We start from the raw sequence: 13474 nt of genomic DNA, 5'->3' as shown, positions 1-13474 counted from the left end.
CCCTGGCTAATACCCATGACTGTGCCGCCACCCCCAGCTCCAATCTACCAAGTAATTGTGCTGATGATACTACACTGATAGGTATAAACTCAAATAATAATGAGGCAGCCTACAGAGAAGAAGACATCACCCTGACACAGTGGTGTCAAGAAAACAACCTCTCCCTCAATGTCGCAAAAACAAAGCAGCTGGTTGTGGACTACAGGGAGAATGGGATCAGGCTAACTTTTATTGACATCAATGGGTTGAGAGGATGAACAGCTTTAAGTTCTCAGCATAAACATCACTAAGGATCTCACATGGTTTGTACATACCGGCCGTGTGGTGAAAAAAGCACAACAACGTGTCTTTCACCTCACTGAAAAGAATCAAGCTCTTAATGATGATACTTTTCTCCCCCTTCAATATTATCAGCCCAATCCCCCTTGAACTAAATCTATTTACTGTTACAACTGAATTAAGCATTAGGTGAGATTGCTCTGACATGGGCAATGCACCTGCTGATGAGATCCGGACTTCTGCACTGGAGCAGAAATGCACACAAAGCATCTAGTCACCAGCACTACCTTAGCTTGCTGGAGGCATTTGGTAGATGGATACCAGATACGTTTTGTATCCATCCACTTGCGTTAAGCTGGCACACTCAGTACAACCCATTCTTCTGAACAGATCCCATGATAACTGACAAGTTAACTCAATGTTCCCTTCATTTTATCTTAATTACTGCCAATAGTTTAATGAACTTAAATGTTAGCTGCAGTTTAAAACCAATTACAATTATTTAGAAATTGTGGAATAAAATCTATGGTCATATGGTCTCCAAGCATAGAAATAATCCCTTGGCCCAACTCATTCATGCCAATTTTTTGTCCTGCAAGCTCGTCCCACTGGCCTGTAATTGGTCCATAGTCTTCTAAACTTCTATCTGTGTACTTACCTAAATGGCTCCTAAACATTACTAATGTGAACCAGAATCTGAATCAGGTTTATTGTAACTGACATAAGTTGTGAAATTTGTTGTTTTGCAGCAACAGTAAAGTGCAATACCTAAAAATTACTATAAGAATACAATAATATCTAAAAAATAGTGCAAAAAGAGCAAAAGTCACAGTGTTCATGGTTTCATGGACAGTTCATAACTCTGCTGGCAGAGGGGATATTCTAAAATATTGAGTGTGCATCTTCAGGCTCCTGTACCCTTTTCTTGAATGTATTACAGAGAAGAGGGTGAAGTCCTGAATTATGAGGATCTTTCATGATGGATGCCACGTTCCTCAGCTTTTTGAAGATGTCCACTATAGTGGGGAGGCTAGTGCCAATGATGGAGCTGGCTGAGTTTACAACCATCTGCAGCTTTATCTGATCCTCTGCATTTGCACCTCCATATCAGATGGTGATGCAAACAGTCAGAATGCTGACCACAAAGTATCTGTAGAAATTTGCTAGGGTCTTTGATGACATACCAAATCTCCTCAAACTCCTAATGAAATATGTTGTTGATTAGTACTGAGGGCATGATGCTGTTGAATGCTGAACTATAGTTAATAACCAGCAGCCTGACATAGATATTGGGGTTGTCCAGGTGGTCCAAGGCCAAGTGGAGAGTCGGTGAGATTACATCTGCTGTTGACCTGTTGTGGCAGTCAGCAAATCACAATGGGTCCATGTCTTCGCTCAGGCGGGAGTTAACTCTAGCCATGACCAACCTCTCAAAGCACTTCATCACATCAGTTACAATAGACTTTGAGGCAGCTCATCCTACTCTTCTTGGACACCAGTATGATTGACACCCTTTTAAAGTAGGTGGGAATCTCCAGCTGCAGTACTGAGATTGAAGATTTCCTTGAACACCCTAGCCAGTTGGTTGGCACAGGTTTTCAGTGCCTTGCTAGGTACACTATTGGAGCTCGATGCCCTGCAAGGGTTCACCCTCTTCAGGTTCAGGTTTAATATCACTGGCGTGTGCTCTAAAATATGTTGTTTTTGTTGTTTTGCAGCAGCAGTACAGTGCAATACATGATTTTTAAAAAGCTAAAAATTACAATTTTATATATATATATATATAATTAAATATGCAGTGCAAAGTGAAAAAAAGTGAGGTAGTGTACATGGGTTCCTTGTTCATTAAGAAATCTGATGGCAGAGAGGAAAACGCTGTTTCTAAAACATTGAATGTGTGCCCTCAGGCTCCTGTATCACCTCCTTGATGGCAGCAATAAGAAGAGGGCATGTCCTGGGTGATGGGGTCCTAATAATGGATACAGCCTTTTTGAGGCAATGCCTAATGCTGGGGAGCTAATGCCCATGATGGAGTTTGGAAGATGTTCTGATGTTGGCTTCTGAAATAGATAACACAGGGTCACCGCTTGCTGCAGGAGTCGGACAGCTGTAGTTTTATTCTCCTTTTTTTGCCTTCTTCAACCACTCCAGCTTATTCCAAGTATGCACCACCTTTTTTGCAAAGTCGTTGCCCCTGACATCCATTTTGAATCTCTTGCCTCTGATCTTAAACCTATTTACTCGTTTTCAGGCATCTCTTCCCTAGAGAAAATGAAATCTGCTTTCACCTTGTCCGTACCCCTCATGGTCTTATAAATTGTTAATCAGGCTGTCCCTTTATCTCCTACATTTCAGGGAATCAAGTTCTTGTCTGCACAACCTCTTTGTAACTCACCCCAAGTCCAGGCAAATTCCTAGTAAATCTTTTTTGGTCTACAGTGGTCTACAGGTGGAGTCATAGTTTAGACAGCCACCTCTTATGGACTTCTGTATATTAGTGGCCACAGCAGCAGACAATAGACATAAGAAACTGAACAACCAGGAGGATTTCATGAGAGGTGAACGGGAGGCACTGGCTAGGTCTAGCTCATAGTACTTCATTTTTTGTGCACTATCAAAGGAAGTCAACGGCAACAATTTTGAAATGTTACAAAAAATTCACTTCAAGTTCAAACCAGGACTGCTACACACTGGAACAAAGCAGCAAGACTGGTGATAGGGGAAAATCACATTGTAAGTTTCACTTCTACACAAAAGGAACAAGAACCCTGCTCATTTACCTTGACAGCCACTGCCCTGGTTTCAGGGTATTCTAGAAGATGGTAATTCAGTTCTTCTACTCGATTGACGTACACTTTAACATCGGAAGCTCTACGCAGTGCCTGCACCAAAGCTCTTGTCCTGTTATCCACACTGAACCTGGCAATGATCTAGACAATTTAAAAGGCAGTATTATTATACAAGGAAAAGAATATTGGCATCATGTCACAGTGATTCTTTGGTCTTAGAGACAAAGCATTCCATCCTGAAAACACTTCTTTTGGAAAGAGTAAACCAAGCAAACTGAGCAAGATATTTTTAAAAATTACCTAAATTCTGAAGATAAAATGTGTGAATAAAAGACCATTTGGGAAAGGATAATTTACTATTTGATAAGTATTAGTATCTTGTGCACCTTAAGATTATGTAGTACAATTATTGGTGTTTTAGGCTTTCTAAAACAAAACTACTTCATTAAAAAATTAAAGCAAGGAAACCCTGCCCCCCCACAGCACTATCAAAACTTCCTGCTTGGACGCAAGTCTCCCTCCAGTTCAGGTACAAACTATCCCTTCTGTACTCAATACATTGATTTATGAAGACAGATGTGCCAAAAGTTTTTTTTGCAACCCTCTCTATCTCTGATGCCACTTTCAAGGAATTATGGATCTATAGTCCTTGATCCCTCTACTCTATAGTACTCTTCAGTGCCCTACTTTTCATCATGCAATAGCTATTATGGTTGACCCTACCAAATTGCAACACCTTGCACTTGTCTGCATTAAATTTCATCTCCCATTTTTCAGCCCATTTCACCTGCTGGCACAGATCCTGCTGCAAGCTTTGATAGTCTTCCTCGCCGTCCACTTCAAATCCTGGTGTCATCTGCCAATTTGCTGATCAGTTTACCACATTATAATCCGGATCATTGTTAGAGATAACAAACAACAATGGACTCAACTCTGATCCCTGCAACACACCACCAACCACAAGCCTCCTGTTAAAGAGCAAGCATCTACAACCACTATCTGGCTTCTTCCAAGAAGCCAATATCTCATCCAATTTACTACCTCATCTTGAATGCCATGTGACAAATGCCAACCTTCTTGACCATACTCCTATGTGGGATCTTATCAAAGGCCTTGCTAAAGTCCATGTAGAGAACACCCACTTCAACAATTTTCCTCCTAACTTCCTTGAAAAATTCTCTTAAAATTAGTTAGACATGACTTACCAAGAGAAAAACCCATTGACTACCCTTAATCAGTTCCTCTCTATCCGAATACTTATATATCCAGTCCTTTAGAATAACTTACAATTACTTTTCCATTGCTGATGTCAGGGTCACCGGCTTATAATTTCCTGGTTTATGTTTAGAGCTCTTCGTAAACAACAGAACCACATTAGATTCAGATTCAATTTATTGTCATTGAGAAACCACAAATGCAATGCAGTTAAAAAATTAGACAACATCCCTCCAGAATGATATCACAAAAGCACATGACAAAACAGACTACACCAGAAAATCCACATAATGTTTGGCAATCCTCAATCCAGAGTCCGGAGAGGCTGCTGCCTATTAACATCGCGCTACCATCTAGCGCGTTTCCCGGAAAGGAGCTCCAAATCCACCAGACAAAACAAGACCAAAAACTAAAGCTACAAGACCTGCACAAAACCACATAGTTACAACAGTGCAAACAACAGCATAATTGATTAAAAAAAACAGACCACGGGCACAGTAAAAAATAGTCCAAAGATGTTAAAAGACTCTAAGTTCAAAAGAAACCACCACACAATTTCCACAAGTCTTCAGGGTCCCGATAGACTAGTCATCCCACGCCGGCGGCAGAAGGGAATACCCCCGCTATGGACTTCCATGGCGCCGCCCGACTCAGCCTCAGACTTGGCTATCCTCAGATCCTCTGGTATATCACCTGTGGTTAAGGGTGCTTTAAATATCTCAGCTAGGACCCCTGCAATTTCTGCACTACCTTCCCACAGGGTCTGAGGGAACACCCTGTTAGGCCCTGGGGATTTATCCACTCTAATTTGCCTCAAGACAGCAAAACACCTCCTCTGTAAGCAGTACAGGGTCTATGACCTGCTGCTACATTACCTCATTACTACAGATTCTGTGTTCATCTTCCGAGTAAATACAGATGCAAAAATATTGCATTGAAATATATGCTCTCAGAACAGTAGTCACACCATGCTTGACCTTTCGATTCTTGACTTTGTACGTAGGCTTAACAACATCTTTCTCCACAATGACTCCATTAACTATTCTGGTACACTGGTTCCCATCCCCCTGCAACTCTGGTTTAACACCCTTCCCCCCCCCCCACAGCACTATTAAATCTTCCTGCTTGGACATGTCTTTCTCCAGTTCAGGTGCAAACCATCCCTTCTGTACAGGTCCCACCCTCCCTGGAAGAGGGCCCAATGATCCAAAAATCTAAAGTCCTCTCTTCTGCACAAAAATTTCTTAACTACTTGTTAAACTCTATGATCTTCCTATATCTCACTGGTATTTGTAGCAATCCTAAGATCACAACCCTGGAGGTCTTCTCCTGTAACTTAGCACTTAACTTCCCAAACCTATTTTGCAGGAGCTCACCACCCTTCCTACCCATGTCTGTGGACCACAACTTCTGGCGGCTCACCCACCCTCCACTTGAATGCGGTGAATTCTATCCAAGATATCCATGACCTTGGCGCTCAGGAAGCAACAAACCATCTGGGAAGCTTGTTCTTGTTCTTGTCTACAGAATCTCCTTTCTGTTCCCATAACAGAGGTGGAGTAAAGTTTAGATGGCACGAAATGGCAACTCCTTTGCCTGAATCTTTGGAAACAGCCCCACTTCTATCTCTGATATCTCTTTTTTTCCTTTTCAAGGTTCGTTTGAAGATCCTGACCTGGAGTTACACTCTGACTTTGGTTCTTTGCAGGAATGGGTCCCGTTCTCAGGGCTTCACAACCAGCTGCTTTTTTGATATGTCAAGGACGCAGCCAGGAAGACTAACCATAAAACACTACAGCAAAGTACAGGCCCTTCAGCCCTCCATGTTGTGCTGACCCATATAATCCTTAAAAAAAAGTACTAAACCACACTACCCCATAACCCACCATTTTTCTTTCATCCATGTGCCTGTCCAAGAGGCTCTTAAATACCCCTAATGTTTTAGCCACCACCGTGCCTGGCAAGTCCTTCCAGGCACTCACAACCCTTTGTGTAATAAAAACTTACCCTGATGTCTCCCCTAAGCTTCCCTCCCTTAATTTTGTACATATGCCCTCTGGTGTTTGCTATTGGTGCCCTGGGAAACAGGTACTGACCCTCTCATAATCTTGTAGACCTCTATCAAGTCCCCTCTCATTCTTCTATGCTCCAAAGAGAAAAGTCCCAGCTCTGCTAACCTTGCTTCATATGACTTGTTCTCCAAACCAGGCAATATCCTGGTAAATCTCCTCTGCACCCTCTCCATAGCTTCCACATCCTTCCTATAATGAGGTGACCAGAATTGAAAACAATATTCTAAGTGCGGTCTCACCAGAGATTTGTAGAGTTGCAACATGACCTCTCTACTCTTGAACACAGTCCCCCTGTTAATGAAGCCTAGCATCCCATAGGCTTACTTAACTACCCTATCAACCTGTGCAGCGACCTTGAGGGATGTATGGATTTGAACCCCAAGGTCCCTTTGTTCATCCACACTCTTAAGTAACTGACCATTAATTCTGTACTCAGTCTTCTGGTTTGTCCTTCCAAAATGCATCACCTCACACTTGTCCGGATTGAATTCCATCTACCATTTTTCTGCTGAACTCTGCAGCCTGTCTATATCCTCTTGTAACCTTTGACAACCTATAGCTCTATCCACAACTCCTCCAATCTTCATGTCATCCGCAAACTTACTCACCCATCCTTCCGCCTCTGCATCCAGCTCATTTATAAAAATCACAAATACCAGGGGTCCCAGGACAGATCCCTGTGGCACTCCGCTAGTCACCGACCTCCAGGCAGAATACTTTCCTTCCACAACTACCCTCTGCTTTCTTCCCTTAAGCCAATCTTTTATCCAAACAGCCAAGGCTCCACATCCCATGCCTCATGACTTCCTGGATGAGTCTCTCATGAGGGACCTTGTCAAATGCTTTGCTGAAGTCCATGTAGACCACATCCACTGCCCTACCCTCATCAATTTCCTTTGTTACCTCTTCAAAAAACTTAATCAGGCTTGTGAGGCACGATCTTCCCTTCACAAAGCCATGTTGACTATCCATGAGTAGACTGTACTTCTCCAAATGCTCATAGATCCTATCCTTAAGAATCTTTTCCAGTAGTTTGCATAGCACCAACATAAGACTCACTAGTCTATAGTTCCCAGGTTTCTCCCTATTACCTTTTTTAAACAAGGGAACTACATTTGCCATTGTCCAGTACTCTGGTACTTCCCCTGCAGCCAAAGAGGATTCAAAGATCATGGCTAATGCTCCTGCGATCTCTTCTCTCAATTCCCACAACAACCTGGGGTGTATCATATCCGGCCCTAGGGATTTATCAATCTTAATGTTTTTAAGAAGATCCAGCACTTCTTCCCTAATCTCCACATTGTCCAGCACACAAGCCTGCTCTACTTAGACCTCATCCTGATCAAGATCCTTTTCACTTGTGAATACTGAAGCAAAGTATTCATTTAGGACCTCCCCAACTTCCTCCGCCTCCAGGCACATGTTGCCCTCTTTATCCTTTAGTGGTCCCACCTTCCTTCTCGTCATCCTCCTATTCGTCACATACGCATAAAACGCCATGGGGTTCTCCTTAATCCTACATGCCAAGGCCTTCTCATGCCCCCTTCGAGCTCTCCTAAGTCCTTTCTTTAGCTCCTTCCTGGCTACCCTATATTTCTCATGAGTCCCTCCTACTTCCTGCTTCTTATATCTAACATATGCTTCCTTTTTCCTCTCGACAAGTTGCCTCACATATTTCGTCAGCTACAATTCCCTTTTCCTACCATTTTTTCCTTGCCTCAGAGGAACAAACCTATCCTGAACCCAGCTTGTGGTCCCTAAACTTCTCCCACATTATTTCCCCTTTGAACATGTTTCCAATTTACTCTCGCTAGTTCCTGCCTCATTCCTTCAAAGTTGGCCCTTTCCCAGTTAAGCACTTTACCATTTCGTCTGATTTTATCCCTTTCGATAGCTATGCTGAAGCTAAGGGAGTTGTGGTCACTCTCACTAAAATGCTCCCCCACCAAGAGGTCCGTCACCTGACCAGGTTCATTACCCAGAACTAGATCCAGTATAGCCTCTCCTCTCGTCGGCCGGTCCACATACTGTGTCAGGAATCCTTCTTGAATACACCTGACAAATTCAGCCCCATCTATCCCCCTTGCACCCAGGAGGTGCCAGTCAATATGAGGGAAGTTAAAATCACCTAAAACTACTACCCTGTATTTCCTGCTCCATTCTAAAATCTGCCTGCTTATCTGCTCCTCGGTGTCCCGAGAGCTATCTGGGGGCCTATAGACTACTCCCAGCACAGTGATTGATCCCTTCCTATTTCTGACTGCCAACCAGACTGACTCCATGGACAGTCCTTCTGCAGCGTTCTCCCTTTCTATAGTCGTGATACTATCCCTGACCAGCAATGCACCTCCCCCCCACCTTTTCTACCTCCCATCCTATTCCTTTTAAAACACCTGAACCCCAGGACCTGCATCATCCAATCCTGCCCTTCCTCCAACCAAGTTTCAGTAACAGCCACATCATCGTAGTTCCACGTATTAATCCATGCTCTAAGTTCATCCTCCTTGTTCCTAATATTCCTAGCATTGAAATAGACACATTCAACCCCTTTAACTGGCTACAATTATGTTTCGTCCCCTGCCTGTTCTTCCTCATCATCTCCAACTCTTAGCATCATGATCTTGTCCTTCTACCTTAATCCCTGCACTCACATTCTGATTCCCACCCCCCTACCAAACTAGTTTAAACCCTCATCAAACCTGCCCGCCAGTATTTTGGTCCCCCTGGGACTCAAGTGCAACCCGTCCTTTTTGTACAGGTCACACCTGCCCCAAAAGAGGTCCCAATGATCCAGAAATCCGAATCCCCACCCCCTGCTCCAATCCCTCAACCACGCATTTATCCTCCTCCTCATTCTATTCCTATTCTCACTAACGCTTTCAGGGTGCCAGATTTTCATGGCTCTGGAGATGGGCTGATTCAAGATTAGTGCTCTCAACTGAGGCATCATGGAAGAAAACGTAACATTGGGAGCTGGGTGTCCAGAGCCAATTCTCTGGGCACAGAGCTCAGAAAAAGCAACGCAGCAGACTTTTAATATCATAAATCAGCGAGTTGCTTGTCATATCTCCTCTCACGCTGTGAAAACAGTGCCACCTCTTTTTCCCTTATTAGAGGGAGAGAGAGAGTCTATGGTATGTCGAATTACTGGGTGAATGAATAGTCTTTGAGGTACTGCAAGTCTGTGTCTTTACTGATGCTTTGCTGCACACTTGAGTGCTCAGTGGAGGGTGCTGATGCTTTTTAGATGCTGGGGGGATGGGGAGAGGGATCATTGTCTTGCTGCTGCTTGTGTGTGGGAGGAGGGCTTTAAGGTTCTGAATGAACTGTCATTCATTCTTTGGGGCACTCCTCTGTTTTCATGGATGTTTGCAAAGAAAAAGAATTTCAGGATGTATACAGTTCTCTGACATTAAATGTACCTATTGAACCAATGCATCTCCTATCACTAGAACTTGTCTCTTCTGCCCCCTTCCCTTCTGAGCCACAGAGCTAATTGTCGTGGTTTTCCTAGGTCATCCCAAACAATATCCAAAATGGTTTATCTGTTGTTGATGGGAACAGCCACAGGGATATTCTGCATTGGGTGCCTATCCTCTTTCTCCCTTCTGTCACCCAGTTACCTGTGCCCTGCACCTTGGGTTTAATTACCCCATTGTATGCCCTGTCTATCCGGAGTTCATCCAGTTCCAACTCTCTAACATGGTGTGTTAGAAGTTGAAGCTGAATGCAATTCCTGCAGGTGTAGTCATCAGGAACACTGGAGGTCTGCCTACCTCCCACATCCCACAAGTGGAGCATTCTAGTATCCTGTCTGGAATCTCCGCTGCTCTAAATGTGCAATATGAGATAAAGGATGAATAAATAATGGAAAAAAATCCAGATATGGCCTACAGATCTCCCAAGCCTCAATGAAACAATTAGAACCAGTTTACAATCAGTTGAACAGATTCTGACTGAATAGGTAAATCATGCATCAGATCATAATTAATATTAAATCAATCACCCTGCCTCATTAGCCCTTTGGTAGCCTCCAATGTCACTGGAGTTAGATCAGTGGAATATATTCCTTCATAGTGACTGGACATTCCATGTGGTACAAGTGTGAACACATGGGTTATTGAATATTTGAGAGTCAAGTACCTGTGCGCATCAGACACGAGACATCAAGCTGACCAAGCTGACTTTGAAAAAAAAATGCCACTGTTTTCTGATTAGCAGAATCAAACAATTATAAGGGCAAAAGTGCTTGCATGTTAGAAAAAGAACGGCAAAAAATAAACAGAAATTGCAATGCAGAAGACAAAGAAGGGAAAATCTCTTCCCGTTGTTTAATTTGACCAAGATAAAAATTAATCTCTACTTAGAAAGCATATCAACTTCAGATTACCTTTTCTCGCTGAAGAGCCAAATACTTGACTTTATCATCTACTGGCTTGGTTTCCTTGTCATCAGTTTTCTCATCAGCTTTAATTGCATTTTCACCCTTCTGATTTTTATTCTTGGTTTCAGCATTCTCTTTCATTTCAGTTCTCAGCTTGGGAACAAAACTCCCAAAGTAAGAATCCACAAATGCTTGAACACTATTTGTTGGATATGAAAGTAAACTAGCAAAACTCTTTTTTGTGATTGCAGTTGAAGAGGATGTGTCAGTTACAGCAGTATCTCCATTACAGGTATTTAAACCATCTTCTGCTCCATTTACTTTTGATTTAAAAGTTGATGTCCGTGTGGGATCAGTCTTAGACCCAACTTTTTGCTCAAGCAAAGGTAATTTTCTGACCTTTTCTGTATCTATTTGTTCCATACTCCCAAAATAACTATTGATATGATTTGCCACATAATTGAATGTTTCACCAAAACTAGTAGCGATGTAGCTGACATGGAAGAGATTTGATTTTTCGTCTTCTTCTTTGCTACTTGCACCATTACTATATGATTTCTTGTTGGAATTATCTTCAAGTTCTGAACCAATAGGATAGTTGGAAACAGAATGAAGAGTATTCTCTGTTGTCTGGTTCAGATCTTTAAGTTCATTAGATTTAGTGGAGGTTAGTTTCCCTGAGTTTTCACGTGGCACACCTAGCTCGGTTTCTGAATGCTTCACCGAAATACTTAGAGTGGGTTTCAGTCGTACGAGTTTCCCAATGAGCTCAGTGTGTGTAGTACTGACAGCTTTTGACACAGAGTCTAAAGTGCTCTTGATGCGCGACATGCGATGCCTCAGAGGTGTTTTTCCCTTTGGAGGGGAGGTATTGTAATGTAAAATGCAGTTGCATAAAATCAATGTAATTCTTCAAGTAATTTGATCACCAATATGTGCCACTTCTTTTCTGATCCATTTGCAGCAAATTGGAAGATTCTTGGATCTTATTGGACGGTATATTAGTTTGATAGTGGTTTAGAATGAATTTAACTGAGCTCTCTTAGGTGACAACCTAAACAAGTTAGTATATACTGATCTTTCAAATATCAAACAGACCAAACAAGAACGGCTGCAGCACTTTCTTGACTTCACTCTGATCTTTTGTTCTGCAGGTCACCTGCTCTCCTGTTGTGTTTCTAGGAAACAAAGCAAAATTCACCCATAAACTCATTTAAAAATTGTGAGGCTGGACTCAACAGAATACACTAATAAACAGCAAATTTGATTAGATTCTGTGACAAATTTCATCCAAAGTAAGAATTTTATCCAATTCTGGAAAACAAGACATTTCAAATACAAACTGTAAACAATCACCGGCAATAACTGCAAAGTATTTAATAGCTAGAAATGTCACAAAATAAAGATATCTTTTGCCCTGGGTCAAAAACTGCAGGGCACCTCCAGTAAATTTTCTTAATCTGTGACTATTCACAAATTCAAAAATTGAGTGAGAGCAGGACACCTGCTTGAAATAACCAAATCCCTGATACTAACATACACTCGGTGGCTACTTTATTAGTTACACCTGCTCATTAAAATAAATATCTAATCAGCCAATCATGTAGCAAATGCATAAAAATATACAGACATGGTCAAGAGGTTCAGTTACTGTTCAGACCAAACTTCAGAATGAAGAATTGGGATCTAAGTGACTTTGACAGTGGAATGATTGTTGGTGCGCGACGGGGTGGTTTGAGTATCTCCGAAACTGCTGAGCTTCTGGGAATTTCACTCACAGCAGTCGCCAGAGATTACAAGAGGGAAAAAAAACATCCAGAGAGCAGCAGTTCTGTGCACAAAAATGCCTTGTTAATGAGAGAAGTCAGAGGAGAATGCCAGACTGGTTCAACCTGACAGGAAGCCGAAGGTAACACAAGTAACCATGCATTACCACTGTACAACATATCAAACCTTGAAACGGATGGGCTACAGCATCAGAAGACCACACTGGCTTCCATTCCTGTACCTAATAAAGTGGCCACTGAGTGTATATATCAAACGTCATATACTCAAAAGGATGAGATACAGGATAAAGTGCAAAGCTCTGGTAAACTAGCAATTTTCATTCTGCACAGAAACCAATTCAGAGCCCCAACATCTGCCCAACTTGGTTACAAATGAATTTCTGATGAATGTCTCAAAAGGTAACCAGATTATGCATTTATCCACAAAGTCAATAACAAAACATGAATAACAAGGAATCTGAACTTTTGTTTATTGCCTGAACATGCTTTGCTATCAGAACAAAAAAAAATCAGTGAATCATGATGTAAAGTTCAATTGGTTTAATAAATTGCAAGCACTGACATTTCAGAATAGTTTTTTGTTGACTTTTAAAAGTACAGGTCGTTTTACAATTACAAACACACTTCTAATGTCTCAGTCCTGATGCTCACAGAAAGGCATTGAGTAATTTTGGAAAATGAAGGAAAAGATATAAATTGTAGATGCTTACAACATTATTACAAATTCAAACATATTTCATAATTGTGTTAGATGAACTTATGGAACAAATGAAAATAAATTTTGACCTTCAAACAGTCATTATAGACGGAATTGCAAAATGACTTGGAATTAAATATTTCATGTCATTAGCTGTTGGAAGAGATAGGCACAACGCTGAAGAGGAGGGGCCGACTTGATAATAAAGGATAGGATGAAGGCAGTGCAGGGCAAGGATCTAACCCAAAACT

At 41.9% G+C, this 13474-nt stretch overlaps 1 protein-coding gene across 2 annotated transcripts in view; it reads right to left on the bottom strand.

Moving 5' to 3' along the window:
- The window catches only part of pnpla8 (patatin-like phospholipase domain containing 8), a 110026-nt gene that overhangs the window by 93358 nt on the left and 3194 nt on the right, over positions 1 to 13474 (bottom strand). For both annotated transcript variants that reach the window (XM_059977829.1, XM_059977830.1), the window contains exons 2-3: positions 10746 to 11917; positions 3060 to 3209 (exon numbers count right to left, since the gene is read on the bottom strand). In XM_059977829.1, coding sequence (XP_059833812.1) covers positions 3060 to 3209; positions 10746 to 11570 — 975 coding nt within the window. In that variant the 5' untranslated portion in view covers positions 11571 to 11917. The remainder of the gene's footprint in view (positions 1 to 3059; positions 3210 to 10745; positions 11918 to 13474) is intronic.

The sequence above is a fragment of the Hypanus sabinus genome, chromosome 8 (assembly GCF_030144855.1).
Source record: "Hypanus sabinus isolate sHypSab1 chromosome 8, sHypSab1.hap1, whole genome shotgun sequence".
Classification (NCBI taxonomy): Eukaryota; Metazoa; Chordata; class Chondrichthyes; order Myliobatiformes; family Dasyatidae; genus Hypanus; species Hypanus sabinus.
The sequence above is the reverse complement of the archived record's forward strand: the minus strand, read 5'-3'. Positions and strand labels throughout refer to the sequence as shown.